This window comes from Choloepus didactylus, chromosome 8 (assembly GCF_015220235.1).
Source record: "Choloepus didactylus isolate mChoDid1 chromosome 8, mChoDid1.pri, whole genome shotgun sequence".
Lineage (NCBI taxonomy): Eukaryota > Metazoa > Chordata > Mammalia > Pilosa > Megalonychidae > Choloepus > Choloepus didactylus.
Window position 1 is genome coordinate 122580433 of NC_051314.1, and position 15965 is coordinate 122596397.

At 32.8% G+C, this 15965-nt stretch overlaps 1 protein-coding gene and 1 pseudogene across 13 annotated transcripts in view; both read left to right on the forward strand.

Moving 5' to 3' along the window:
- Positions 1-12606, forward strand: part of LOC119541315 (NKG2-D type II integral membrane protein) — a 31039-nt gene extending 18433 nt beyond the window's left edge. For 6 of the 13 annotated variants that reach the window (XM_037845120.1, XM_037845116.1, XM_037845126.1 and 3 more), the window contains 7 exons: positions 955-1007; positions 2322-2429; positions 3601-3693; positions 3917-3952; positions 4390-4541; positions 5395-5501; positions 12298-12606. In XM_037845120.1, the coding sequence (XP_037701048.1) occupies positions 955-1007; positions 2322-2429; positions 3601-3693; positions 3917-3952; positions 4390-4541; positions 5395-5501; positions 12298-12415 (667 nt within the window). In that variant the 3' untranslated portion in view covers positions 12416-12606. Of the gene's footprint in view, positions 1-617; positions 637-901; positions 1008-2321; positions 2430-3600; positions 3694-3916; positions 3953-4389; positions 4542-5394; positions 5502-8163; positions 8386-12297 lie in introns of those variants that run through there. The other 7 variants (XM_037845125.1, XM_037845127.1, XM_037845124.1 and 4 more) reach the window with 5 other exon arrangements.
- Positions 12607-13935: 1329 nt separating this feature from the next.
- LOC119542904 lies at positions 13936-14848 on the forward strand (annotated as a pseudogene).
- Positions 14849-15965: the final 1117 nt, after the last annotated feature.

Here is a 15965-nt window from a genome sequence, read left to right on the forward strand (position 1 = left end):
AGAAGGTTTCTAAGACTATTTCTACTATAATGATAATACTACTTGTTTCTGAAGTGTTTGAATAGAATAACCAAGGGCAGGGAATGCTTTTCAATCCTAAACAAAACTAGAAGAAAAAATCTTTATATTTGATATTAGAAGGATTGAGTTTCAGATTCAATTCTGACCCTCACAGGTTTTCTGCTCTTGTTCAAGGCACTTGCCTTCTGTGATGCAAAATTTTACTTGCAAAATGAACAAATTATATTCCTTCCAACTATAATGATCATATATGAAAAATCAGTATTAAAATAAACACTATTCATATTTATTAAATAGCTTTGAGTTTTATGGGAACTCTGTAGACACTAACAGTTTACAATATATGCACATGTGAGATTATTTTTGTTAATGTGATGATGTTGATTTTTGCTATTAGTGATGATAAAGATGATTTATTGTTCATGATGACAATGATGGTTATATAGACAAAAGTTGAAATCAAAAATACTTGGAAAAAACATATAACAAAAATTCATGTCATTCTAAAATTTGGCTAGCACAGCAATTGAATATTACCAAATAAAATGAAACAACTATAGATAGAAAACTATCCAGGTTGTCATTCAGTATCAGTGATATAAAATATTTTTGGAGGTAAGTATCTTAATGGAGGCAAACTTAAAACACCCATTCCCTGTTTTATCACACTTTGAAACCATTGGTTATTATTTTAGAACCAAGTGAAATTTATAAAATTTATTTTACCTGGCTTTCCACGAATCTTCATTTTCATTCCTCCCTTTTTAGTAATGCATCAGGGAAATATTTCCAAATTCTCACTTTTCCAATCAAATTCTTTCATCTCACTAGAGGGAAAAACAATACAGAAAATGTTAATTCTCAATTTTATTTTATTCAGGATTATCTTGCAGAATTAAAACATTTGGATTTGTTGCTGTGTTACATGTGCAGGCATGATTATATGATGGGGTGGATACGTGATCGGAGGTCTAATCACAGCTTGGGTATGTATGTATGTTTCACATGAATGCATAGTTCTTTTTCTGTATTATCTTAAGATACTTGGAATTTTATGCAAACATATAAGGCATAAGGAGGTAATTTACTCTGAATAACTTTGTATTACTTATAAATTGTCTTCAAAAATTTGAACCCTTCTCACCCTTTTCATTAGTTACCTATAGTAAAGTCACTTATATCTGAGGCAGCTTGGAATAGAGAGATGATGCTGGGATATGGAATCAGATGAATTAAATTTTAATCTATCTTTTACCACACTCTACCTTTGAGATCTGAGGCAATCAACATTCTCTATAGCCTTTAGTTTCCTTTTCTGTCCATAGAGCTAAAATAAACATGCCATACTTACTTGAGTGGATTACATGGGATTCAAATAAGTGACATATAAATGAAAGTGCTTCTTAAACTAAGTGCTATAAATTACTCATGGCTGGCAGTATTATATTAAAATAAATAATATGGTTTTGACCAGCTCTAAATTTCATTTATCTCACTCATAAATGATATCTACCATCTTTACTTCCAAGGTTTAATAATTAAATATTTTATGTGAAACCATGCTTAAATCTAATTTTTAGATATAAAAGACAATGTTATCATTATTGTTTATAAAATGCTTTTTGATATTCAGAAGCTGATTAATATTTCAAGATGAGAGTAAAAATGTTTTATTGTTTTGTTCAGAGGCAAGATTCTTTATTTGTCTTTATCCTAAAACTTTAAACCCTGCTATTTTAGCCTTTGGGTGTTATTCACTATAATGAACACTGGATACACTAGCATTTACTAAGTGCTTACTATGTGCTTGCATTATTGATACTATGTGTATATTATTTCATTTTATTTTTGAAATATCCATACCACACTGTATTGACATATACATATTTGTTGCAAGTCAGGAAACTGGGTTGTGAAAGTTAAATTATTTGTGAGCGTTAGTTTCAATCTATGATTTAGCATCTCTTGCTAGGCTTCTGTTTTTCACTCTATTGCTTCTTTACTATAACGTTAGATTTCATTATATATTATGAATTAACTTATTTTAACTAATTTTGTATTACATGGGATTAATATGAAAGACACTTTGCCATGGAATAAATATAATTTTATTTATATTCCAAACTTTAAACATCGTAAGAAAAGTATAATATAAAATAAAAGTAAATTCATGTTATTATAATTTTAAAAGTATATTCATGGGAAGTATATGTATGGAAATGGCAAGTTGAATTTTAAAATTTATTCTCCATGTAGTGGAAAGGCCATAACTCCTATTGACGTGAATTATTTTTCTCCAGAGATGAGTGAATTTCATAATTATAATTTTGAACTGGCAAAGCATGATGCTTCAACACGAAGGCAACAGAGGAGACCTATGCTAATCACAAGTAAATGCAGAGGAAATCGTGAGTCCTACATTCCATGTCTTCTCTCAGTATCTTGCGGTGAATCTTGCAAAGTATCTGATTAAATCATTGACAGTCATTCACTTTAGTTTACCTTCGTGAGGATGCAGAAATGAAAATAACTCTACTATAATATCAGAATATATGATACAATCAGAAATTATTGGGTTCAGGATCTTTTCATGTCATGAAAAATATGATGAAAAAATGAGACAGGAATTTCTAAGGGATCATTGGATCAAATACCTCTAAGGAAGAGTAAATAGAAATGGGAAGCAGAAGAGAAAAGAAGGAAAGATGTCCTCTACAGTTGTTTGTAAACATTATAGAAGAAATGACTCAATTGTTATTTACAGAACTGTTTCTGCCTATCAGATCTGTGGATTTTAAAAATGTGGATAATACTCAGTGCTGAGGAAAGTGTGGGCAAACAGGCATTTACATTTATTCTTGGTGCTGTGTAAATTGGGCGAACCATTTTGGACTGAAATTTTTGATCATCACAAAAATTTTAAATGCACATGCCTTTGACTCAGTAATTACCTTTGGGGAGATTTCTCCCAGAGAAGTACTCAGAAATGCATACAGCAGTGTGCACAGAATGTTATTCATTGTAACATTATTTCTAATAGCAAAAATTTAGAATTAATTTAACTATCTATTAGAAAAAGTAAAAGTCTGTCAATAATTAGATTTTAATCCATCTATCAGTGGAACACAATACAGCCAGATATTTTATAAAAATGAGGTAACTTTATAAGCCTGATATGAAATGATCACTGGTACATTTTAAGTGAAAAAAAAAAAGAATTCATAGAATATTTTGTATAGTTACTTAAGTACGTGTTTAAAAATGGTGGCTGAGGATTATATTTGTATTTGCTTATATTTATTATTGTATCTGAATAGAAAAAAAATTATGACTGTGATTTATTCTAGGGGAAACTGGAGGATTTGTGGGAAGGACTAGAACATTTTTAGCTTTGTACTCATATTTAAAAACATTTAAAAAGTGCTTACCTATTAGAGTAAAATAATTAAAGCAGAAAAAGCACTAATGCTAAAAAACTAAAAAAGAAACACCCTAAATGTTATCTTTAATAAAAAGATACCTGAACTCTTTATCTTTCTTTTTATAATCTCTTCCTCTCTCTTCTTTTCCCTATGACAGCATCTCCATATTTTCTTGGCTGTTTTATTGCTGCAACTATGGGAATCCGTTTCATTGTTATGGTAACCATATGCAGTATCATTTTCATAAATTGTAAGTGATAACAAACATATGAGTCACAGCATTGTTGATCTAACAGTTGTAATGCATTACTTTGATTAGCATTCAGATGTACAGAAACATAAATTAGCAATATTGAGCAAATGTCCTAATATTTTTGCTATTGGTCTCAAAACTTGTAAGCTATTTCTTGCTTCAAAACAAAATTAAGTTAGTAACATTATGAAACTTTTTAATAATATGATTATTTTAATAGCATTATTCAACGAAGAATCTCCAGTTTCTTTGAAAGGTAAGTGGATGTTTTCTTATTTTGCAGCACGAATGTATACATCTATATTTATTAGGATGTAGATATAAAATGAAGTCAATGACGGAGTGAACAAGGAAATGATTAATTCTACGTCATCATTTCCTGTAGTTAATGACTACAAGATATTCTTTTATATATGTATAATATTATCTATAATATTATCTATATAATATCTATATATTTATAATATTACATTTACATATATAAAATAAGGGAATACTTGTAAAAAGTAGAGGATACTTAGTTTGGCATGTCTTTATATATAAATGTGCAGAGGTGTGTCATTGGGTATGACCATAAAGGTTTTATTGTCCAAAGTTTAAGAGTTGGAATGGCAAAGGCTTTTAACTCGACAAAAGAGAATGGCTATAACAATCAGATATCTGCAGAAATAATATTATATTCTTCTTTTCTAGAAGGCTACTGTGGTCCATGTCCTGAAAACTGGATATGTTATAGAAATAACTGCTACCAGTTTTCTAATGAGAGTAAAAGTTGGTACCAGAGTCGAGCTTCTTGTATGTCTCAAAATTCTAGTCTCCTGAAGATATACAGCAGAGAGGACCAGGTTGAGTATTTGTTTTAACTCCTCTTCCTATATTTAACCCCTAACATATGAGGCAATTCACTGGAATACAAACCTGGAAGACAACTGCTCTTTCTCCTTCAGTTACAAACTCAATGTTTCATCTCAGGCAAGATGTTGAAGCTATAGCAAATTAAATAAAGTCAGATGGAGTAAGACAGTTCTTGCTATATGAGATTGAATAAAATATATATGTAGTACAATATGCAATGAAAAGTTTTAAAATATTACTTTAGTTTAATTATGTAAATAATTCAAAGGCAAAAGCAGATTTATTCACAGTTTTACTAAAAATAAATACCTTACGAAATGTGAGCAGATGAACAGGTACTAGAGTTTTATATGGAATGGATAAAAAAGAATCACTATAATAAAGATGTACATTTAGAGTTCTTGAAAACATAATAACCATTTTACTTCAGTAATGTCATTTGATCCCATATCAACTTGGAAGGAAGGGAGTAGATATAAGATATGTATTTGAAAATATTTTGTACATACTTCATGTGATCTTGGGGAATATCATTAAACTCCTATAACCTCCGGTCTCTTTATTCTTAATAGTTTTGTGATTTATGCAATATCAAATGGGTAGTACATCTTAGAGCCAATACTAGGACTCAGATTTCTAACACCAAATAAAAATCTTTCTGCATTAAAAATAAAAAAGTCCAGAAATTGCAGGTATCATGGATGTGCTAAGTGGGAATTATACTAATTAGGGGATAGAATTCATTTTCCACAGGTGTGGGGAGAAGTGATTAAACGTTTGTGTCCTTGGGCTTGCCAAAATTCTGAGCACTAACATTATTGGTGGTTTATTTGTGGTTTCAAGCAGGATTTCTTCAAATTGGTTAAGTCATATCACTGGATGGGACTAGTGCAAATTCCAACAAATGGGTCCTGGCAGTGGGAAGATGGCTCTATCCTCTCACCCAACCAGTAAGTCTCTCGTCCAGTAAAGTCTGCATTTGTGGATTTGTTCTTAAGCTATTTTCCTTTGTACAACCCCAAGACATTCCCATATTCTAACTGATTCAGCAAAAAATTCATAGGACCTAAATTTAGGAAAGAGGAAATGGAGCAGAGCAAACAACAATATTGTATTGTTTAATTGAGTGCTTGTTATGTGCTAAGCATTCTGCAAAGTATTATGCCCACTTCACAGTTAAGGAGACCTAGGCAGAGAGATTAAGTAGTCTATTAGTTATTTAAAGTTTTAACAACCTTATTAAGGCATAACAGATGTATAATAAACTGCACAATTTGCTAAATTTGGCCTATCTATACCATCTATAGATGAAACCGTCAATGTCACCAAGATAATTAACATATTATCACCTGCAAGTTTCCTCTTGCCCTTTCTGAAATCCTTCTTTGTTCCCCTCCCTGCCTATTTCTTGTCCTCAAGCAACTGATCTGCTTTCTATCCCCATAGATTAGTTTGCAGTTTATAGAATTTAAGGTGAATGCAGTCATGCAGTACAGACTTATTGTTATGTCTGGCTTCTTTCATTCAGCATAATTATTTGGGGATTCAGTCATCTTGTAGAATGTGTAAAGAATTAATTTTGTTTATTTCTAAGAGGTATTCCATTTATGTATATACCACAATTTGTTTATATTTTCATCTTTTGATGGATGTTTGCTTAGTTTACATTTGTTGACTGTTACAAACCAAGCTGCCTGCTTTGAACATTTGCATACAAGTTTTTGAACATTTGCTTTCATTTGTCTTTTGTAAATACCCAGGAGTGGAATAGCTAGATCATATGACAGGTCTATGTTGAACTTCTAAGAAACTGTCAAACTGCTATTCAAAGTTATTGTACTATTTTACATTCCCAGTATGTCAGAATTCTAGTTTCTCCACCTCCTACTAAACACTTGGTGTGGTCATTTTCTTTAATTTTAGACATTCTAAAAGTTGTGTAGTGGTATTTTATTGTGGTTTTAATTTGCATTTCCCTAATGACTAATGATGTTGAACATCTTTTTTGTGTATGTTTATTTACCATTTGTTTTCCTGTTTTTATTTCATTGATTTCTGCTCTTTATTATTTACTTTCTTCTTTTTCTGGGTAGATTTGCTTTCCTTTTTCTAGTTTTTTACAGTGAAAGCTGAGATCACTGATTTGAAACCTTCTTTTCTAATAGAAGTATTCATTCTCTAAATATGTTAGATTTGAGGGGATCATTCTCTATATTTTGAGATACTGTGTTTTTATTTTAATTCATTTTCAAATAGTTTCTAATTTCCCCCTTGCTTTCTTCTTTGATCCATGGGTTATTTAGAAGCATGTTATTTAGTTTCCAATATTTGGGAATTTTCCAGAGAACTTCGTTATTGATTTCTACTTTAGTTCTATTGTTATCAGAGAACATACTTGATATGCATGACTTGAAACATCTTAAATTTATTGAGATTTGTTTTATGTACCAGAATATGATCTATTTTGGGAAATGTTCCATGCATACTTGAAAATAACGTATATTCTGCTGTTCTTGGGTAGAATGTTCTATAAATGTCAATTAAGTCAAGTTGATTGAGATCACTACTCAAGTCTTCTATATAAATCTTTACTGATTTTCTATTTGTTTTATTAATTATTGAGGGCAAGGTACTGAAATTCTAGTCAATAATAATGAATCTATTTCTCCTTGCATTTCTAACAGGTTTTGCTTGAGGTATTTTTAGCTCTGTTGTTGGATACATAAATGTTTAGGATTATTGTATACTTTTGAGGAATATATCCTTTTGTCATAATGAAATGAGATTCTTTATCCCTGATGATATTTTGTGCATTGAAATCCTAATGTATTTAATACAAATATAGTCACTCTTGTTTCCTTTTGATTAGTGTTAGCATAGAATTTATCTTCCCATCCTTTTATTTTTAACCTATGTGTGTCTTCATATTTAAAGTGAGCCTCTTACAAGCAAAATACAATTGAGTCTTACTTTAATTTTCAATCTGATAATCTCTGACTTTAATTGGGGTGTTTATGCCATATATATTCAATAGGATAACCATGGATATTCATGGTTAGATTTAAATCTATCATCTTGCTATCTGTTTTCTATGTGTCCTATTTTTTATTTATTCCTCTTTTCTTCTTTCTCATTTTTGTTTTTATTTCCTGATAATATTTTACATAAAGATTTTATCCCCTTTTTGGCTTATTAAGTATTGATCTAGGGTTTATCATATACACTTTTAACTTACCAATTTGATATTATAGTATTATATCTCTTCATGTGTAAGAACATTGTAATAGTATCTTTCCATTTCTCCCTTCCCAATCTTTGTGTGATTATAGTCATATATTTTGCCTTAACAATATATGTATCACACTATAATGTTCTTAATTTTGTTTAAATGGTCAGTTATTTTTTAAGAGATTTAAATAATCAGGAAATAAAGTGTGGGAGCTTTCATGACTGATGACATCACTGTGCTGGGCGGGTGATGTGTTCTGACTCTAAGGGGGGAGGACACCGAAGCTTGTGTTTGAGATCTCCCAGATCTCATCCTCCATGTCTCTTCTTTTGGCTTCTTCATGTGTGTATTCTTTTACTATAATAAAGCTTTAATCTTGAAAGGCTCTGGAGAATGAGAAACCAGATGGAGAGACAACATATGGAGAATAGATGTGCTCCAGGTGATAGCCCCATCAAGACCCCAGAGCTGTGATGAAGTCCCAGTTAAGCCACCAGTTAAATGACCCAAAGATGAGCCATCTCCACAGAACCCTGACAAAAGTCGTGACCCAAAGAATCATGGACAACAAATTATTGTTACATTAAAGAAAATTTATGTGTTTACTCATGTTGTTACCATTTCTGGTGTACTTCATTCTATTTGCAGATCCATGCTTCTATCTGGTACCCCATCACTTCTGCCTTAAGGACTACTTTTAATATTTCTTGTAGTCTGGTTCTGCTGATGATTAATTATTTTAGCTTTGTATGAAAGTCTTTATTTCAAATGACTTTTTGAGAGACATTTTTACTGTGTATAGATGTCTAGGTTGACAGGTTGGGTTTTATTTTTTTCTTTTGGTATTTTCAACAGTTTCTATTCGCTTACATTGTTTCTCTGAGAAGTCTGATGTCACCCTTATCTTTGTTCCTCTGTACGTAACATATCTTTTATCCTCTGGCTACTTTAATAATTTTTCTTTATCCTGGACTTGAAAATTTTGTTTTTAATTTGTCTTGGTTCAGTTTTCTTCATCTTTCTTGTACTTGACTTTTGATTGAGGCTCTTGGATCTGTGAATTTCTAATTTTCAACAAAATTTAAAAATATACTGCCATTATTTCTTCAAATATTTTTCTTCTCTCTTCCTGATTTTTTTCTTCAGAGTTTCCAGTTATAGCTACATCTGATATTGAGGCAGAGCTCACTGATACTTTGTTCATTTTTCTTTTCTGGTTATGTGTTATTTTGGATAGTTTCCATCATCATGAATTCAAGTTCACTAATTTTTCCTTCTGCGAAGCCTAATCTTCTACCAATTCTATCAAGTGTATATTTCAACCCAGATTTTTGTAGTTTTCATCTTTAGAAGTTCACTTGGCTTGCCTTTTTAATCTTTTCCTTGCCTTTATTTAATTTTTGAATGTATGGAATGCATTTATAGTAATTGCTTTAATGCCCTCTCTGCTAATTCTAAATCTGTGTTAGTTCTGTGTCAGTTTTGCCTGATTGATTTTCCTCCTCATTATAGTCATATTATTTTTATTCTTTGCTTACCTGGTAAGTTTTTATTGAATTCCATACCTTGAATTTTACCTTCTTTGGTGCTACATACTGTTTATTCCTAAAAAATAATCTCAGGCTTTTTCTCTGGTATGTTGATAAGTGACTCAGAAATAGTTTGATCTGTTTGGATTTTGCTTTTAAGTATTATTAGGCAGGGTATTTAGTTCAGTGTTAATTATTCCTCACTACTGAGGCAAGACCCTTCTAAGTAATCTACCCAGTCTTGTGAGTTATGAGGTTTTACAATATGGCTGGAGGGATCACACATGATCCCATAGCCTGTGTACACACCAGCTGCTGTCCCCTCTAAACCTTTTGGATTGTTCTTTCTCTAGCCTTGGCTAGTTTCCTCATACCCATGCACTGATCAGTCTGCTGAATACTCAAATGGGACCTCTGTATATCTCCAGATTTTTTTTCCATGTTTAACTCTCTTATATCTAATACTCTGTTCTGAGAAATCTAGCCATCTTGTTCTCTCTGGAATCTCAAGTATTCCATGTGCTCAGTTCTTATAACCTGTTCTTTTAACTGCTTAACTATACAACCCATCTCTACACACAAGGGCGAAATAACAATAATGCAGTAGCCATAAAGCTTATGAATATAACCTTAGTCCTTGTGTTCTAATGCAAGAGTAGCTCTCCGAAAAGGTCATTTCTATAATTTGAAAGAGCTGTCCTATTACCACACTATTAATTAATTTCTCCATTCTAGCACAAAAGTTCAAGAATAAAACCTAAGTGGTTTGTTACTGCTGTTTTCTCTCTTCCTTCAGTCTTTTAATATCAAAGATGAAGCAAACATTCTCTAGAATGTGAATGTATTTCTTTATTTCAAGTATATTTTAGTTATTTGAATCTCAAATTCTTTAATAAATGATAAGTTACAACAATCACAACAACATTACTGTTAATATTCTGTTAATTAGTGCTTCCTCTCTGTCAAACAGTTTTAAGCTCTTTTCTACTCTTAAAAACCTTATATGGTAGGCATTACTTACAGGCTAATTTTGCTTTTAAGAAACTCAGTCTTAGAGAATATAAAAAACACACCTATAGCCATAAAATTAGTAACCTGCAACAGGGATTCAAGTATAAGCCTTTCTGATTGTAGACCAGAAATATTTAATGGTGTTTTAGTTTCCTTTTCCTATGGTAAAGCAAATACCATGTAATGGGTTGGCTTAAACAATGGGAATTTCCTGGCTCACGGTTTTGAAGATAGGAGAAGTCCAAATCAAGGCATCATCAGGCCACACTTTCTTCCCAAAGACGGGCATGCTGATGCTTGCTGCTGGATCCTTAGTCCTGGGCTCCTCTGTCACATGGCAACGCTGTGGCAGCCTCTCCTGACCTCTTCCTTCTCTTCTGGCTTCTGCTGACTTTTTCAGCTTCTGGCTGCTGGCTCTGTGGCTTCTGTCTCTCTCTGTGACCTTCCCTATAAGTCCTTGAGTAATAGGATTAAGACCCATCCCAGAGCACACTTTATCTGAAGTAACCTCATCAAAAGGTCCTATTAACAAGGGTTCATACCCATAGGAATGGGTTAAGTTTAAGAATATGTTTTTCTGGGGTACATAGCTCCAAATCACCACAAATAGTTTAAAAATTGCTCTTATTTTTTCACTAATTTTTATTTGCTTTGCTACTTTAATGGTTACATTGTAGTAATCAAAAAGTTTCCCCTTGTGTTCATTGGAACAGGGAATGCATACCTTCCCACCTAATTATATATTTGGAATTTGGAGGCCACAGTATATCCTAAGAATTGTTCTGAGATGGCCTCATTTCTGCATGAACTGAGATTTCATCTTTGACAAAAACAAAAATTCATTCTTTGGAAACACTAATACAATTTTGTTTCATAGTATCTCAATATTTTCCCCTATGTAAATGCAAAAGTTCCTTTTGAGAGCAAATCAACTAGCATGCTAAATTTCTGTTAATGTATGATATATATATATATATATATATAGAGAGAGAGAGAGAGAGAGATATGGAGTGTTACTTAAAATCCAGAAAGTAGGCAGAGATGATTAGTTGGTCATGATTAAGAGATGACTAAAACATAACTCCTTCAAGTGCTTCACAACCCAGTCAGTGATGCGGAGATAAATAAAGTCTGATCCAGTGTTATCATTACTCTGGCTGGAGTGTGATTAGTGTGGTATGGGAGAAAGTGAAGAACCACATGAAGAAAGTGAGATTAGAAAAGATGAGGCTCTAATGGGCTTAGATTGAGAACCACTGAAAGCAGGTACTAAAAATCTCATATTTTTTCACCCCTAGTGGTTGGTTCTCTATGAACAAAGTTCATTCCCTTGTTTTTTTAAAATACAGATACTATCAGAATATGGTCCTTCCCACCTGTTTCTGGCAGAAAACAAATCATTATTCATTCTCTTAACCATAAATCTCCAAATTACTCAAGATCCCAGAGTCATATACACATATAGAAATAGCTAACTCTATGTGGAATACCTACACATATACGCATACACACCTCAAATAAAAATATTTGAGGATTTTACAGGTTTCTTTTCTTTCCTTACCAAGTAAAATCACATATATATGAAGAAGATTGTTCGTTTTTGCACAAAACATGCCATCTGTTGGATTCTAAGTTGAATCCTGACTTCATTTACAATATAAATATTTGTTCCAAATAAGCATTTTAAACCTTTCATTTCACTCAGGTATATAGATGAAGAGATTCCAGTCTTTCTATACTGACCTATTGCTAAAAAAATGAATATAATATAAAATATAATGCAGTTTATTACATTTATTCCCTGAGTTGGCTATATTTTGCATACATGTTAATTAAGAGGAGCTAAGCATGATCCTAAAATCTCCTGTAATTATATCATTTAGGTACCTACATTGTAAGCCCAATAAATATTATTTCATTTTGACATTATTGCTTTAATGCAGTCCTGAATATAATTTGTCCTTCTCTCTAATCTAGACTAACAATGATTGAAATGCAGAATGGCACCTGTGCAGTCTATGGCTCAAGCTTTAAAGGATATACAGAAAATTGCTTAACTCCAAACACATATATCTGCATGCAGAGGAATTTGTGAGGTGCTTATGATTTATAAATTATAAAAGATACAGAAGATACAAAGCAATTCCAAGCATGTTGTCCATGAAGAAAATATATATAAGAAAATTTTACCAACATTTATTAGATTATCTACCCATATATGTCATCCCACAAAAAGTAACTTTGTAGGCAAAGAGGATAAACAAATAAAGAACTTTTCTTCTATCATAGTGGAGTTGCTTTAATTCATTTTGCTTTTAATTTTAATGTTCTGATTCCTTTTTAAATTTTCTAAGCTTTTGAAGATATCAAGGGTTAATATAAATTTGAGGTTATGATTATATTAACTATGTACAGCTATGAAACTAATATGCTTTAGAACTTTTAGAACTCTAAAAATTTGAAAATGAACTATACTTACAGCTGATGAAAAGTATTTGAGGCTTCATTATATTGTATTTTAAATGTTCAAAAATTTCAGAATAAAAGTTGAAAAATCTACAAAAACACACTCAAAAGTTCAACATGCTATTAAAATTTAATATAGCTAATGATATGTTTTCCAGAAATTGAATTACTCTGTGCAATAAGAACTGGAATTTTTTTTTATACAAAGAATAGAAAATAAAGAACAGAATATGAACAGTCTTATAAAGCTTATGAAATAGATTACATTTGTATTGAAATCTGTTGAATTAGTAGAAATTATCTAGACAAATTGTTAGGGGAACAGAATTACTGGCAAATGAAACAATACTTGCAAATGTGCAAAAGTAAAAAGAGTCTGTGGCTCCAAAGAAAGCTAGTTTGAAGGGAGAAGAGTGGTGGAGAGGATGAGGCATATAAGAAGTGACGGAAAGGGAAGCAGAGGCTAAATCGTGCAGGGCTTTGTGTATTGTAAATTTGGATTTTATTCCAAATGCAATTGGAAATTTGTGGGTCTTATGTAATAAATAGGGATGAAGGTATAGATTAGATAGCTGTTTGGGGGAATTTAGTAGAAAATTCCATGGAGAAAATTATTTATTTACTTTTTTATTTAGTCAGTAAAGGATAGAGGAACATATTAGCCCACACTAGTTTTAAAATTATTTTCAAAAATAATACCACCCAAAATTAACAAAACTTAGCATTTAATCAAATTTGCTCTAGAATTTTATTGTAAAATATTTAAATCATACAAAGAATGCAAAAAAGCATGCAGAAAAACATAAAGCATTCAGAAACCTTTTGCCATATTTGCTTCTGTTTCTGCAATTAAGATGGGAAGGATATCCTAAAATTCTTTCCACTGAAAATAAAAAAAAAAAAATTTTAATATATTGCAATTTAGGGAAATATTGCTAAACTGAAAAGTGGGTTAGAAATCAGTAGAATCTCAGAATTAAATGAAAATGTGAATCTCAACAAAAAAGCAACCACTGAAGCCACTTTTCTATTCTGAGGGTTTATACGAACTTAGGGAACCTGAGTTTCTATTTTGACGGTTGGCACGGAGCACCAGGAAATAACACATCAGGCGGTCTGCGCGGAGGGGGCCCTCAGATGCAAGGCGCGATGGCCGCCCTGTCCCGGGTCAGCCGCAGTCAGCGGCCGCGCAGCCCCAGCCCCGAGCAGCCCCGAGCGCGGGCGGCCCCGGGTGCCGCAGCGGCCGAGCTGCCTGTGCTTGGACGCCTCCGGGAATTGGGTGCTGTTCGTTCCTCGCCAGGCCTTAGTGGTCTTCGTGAGGCATTTCCTGTGTTTCATCTGCAAGGAATACGTAGAAAATCTGGCCAGAAACCCCAAGAGTTTTTTCATAAGAAGCAGACGTCACCCTTACAGTAATTGGACAGCCATCCTACCATCATATTGAGCCTTTCTGCAAATTGACTGGGTATTCTCATGAAATCTGTGCTGTTCTGAGAGAGAAATTTATAAAAGATTGGGAATAAAAAGAGGTGAAGAAATTGCCTCCTGAGGACAGAGCCCCCATGTAAATTACTTGACAATCTACTCTCAGGAAGTATTCGGAGCCTGTGGTGGCGGTGACTGGCCCTCTTTTATTTTCAAGGGCACCCAGCTCAGAGGAGCGGAACCCTCGTCTTTGATCCAGATAATAACATTCACTTCATATATGGTGATAGGAACAGATTGGATCACAAACCCAGCAACTCCGACCTACAGCTTGTGGAGTGCAGCCTGTGAATTTTACAAGCAGACCTTCAGTTACCTATGGGTGATTCAGCCCAGAATCTCTCTTTCAGTTGGATCCTGGGGAGTAGGACCTTAAATATTTGGGATATGGTATCCTTGTCTCTTCCAGTCTTCCAGGAGTTATGAAAACTTACAGAGATAATGTGCCATTGAACTGTGTGTTGAGAGGCTGGTTTCCGGTTTGCTAAAGCTGCCAGAATGCAAAATACCAGAAATGGATTGGCCTTTTCAATGGGGGTTTATTAGTTCACAAATTTACAGTTCTAAGACCATGAAAATGTCCCCGTTAAGGCATCAACAGGATGATATCTTCTCTGAAGAAAGGCCAATGGCATCAGGGGTTCCTCTGTTACATGGGAAGGCTGTAAAGCTTTATCCTGTGACCCTGTGATTGTGAAAATCTTGTGACTGACACTCTATTTATCCAGTATGTGGGCAGATGAGTAATAAAATAAAGACAAAAAATATAAATAATATGTGTGTGTGTGTGTCTGGGGGGTATTTTGGGTGTTCTTTTTTATTTTTATTTTATTTTTATTTTTTATTTTTGGGGGAGTAATTAAAATGTTCTGAAGTTGATTGCGGTGATGAATACACAACTATATGATGACACTGTGAGCCATTGATTGTATACTTTGGATGGATTGTATGTTGTGTGAATATATCTCAATAAAATTGCATTTAAAAAAAAAGAAACAATACATAAAATCCACAGTACAGGGAATAATAACAAGGATCCTTGCTAGCCTTAACCTTCAAAGAGAAGGAGTGGAAAAGAAAAATCTCCACTGAGAATTTGTAACCATAAATGAGCCCTTGGTAAAGACTGCAGCCCAAACTCTAGCCAACGTGAAGTCCAAAAGAATTGCAGGCAAAAACATATCTAACATGGTTCAAGGTTGATAGTCTATAATAACCTACTAAAAATACTAATGCCTAATGAAGGAAAGCAACTGTCACCCTGCTCCCAAAGAATTTTGACAAATAAATTGCCCAAGACCATGAAGTCAAAGTAAAAAGTCACAAAACACAAAACAGAACACCATCATCTAAAACCAATAGAGATAAGAGACTAAAGAAGAATGAATATACGAACAAGGAATAAGAGATTATAAAATACAACAAGAACTCTGTAAATGAAAAATATAATAATAGTATTAGAAACCGTTGCTAAAGGATTTTCTAAAGAATATATCTGAGATTGAAAGATAAAGATATCAAAACAAAGTTCTGTGGTATTAAAGGTATGTTGAACACATCTACTGTTAATTATGTGAGTAAATCTAAACAAACTATATATAACAATATTGTTATTTGTTGAATTAAGACAGACTAAAATGCAGGACAGTAGTTAAATAAAGATATAAATCAATAACAAAATGCAACTAGCAAAC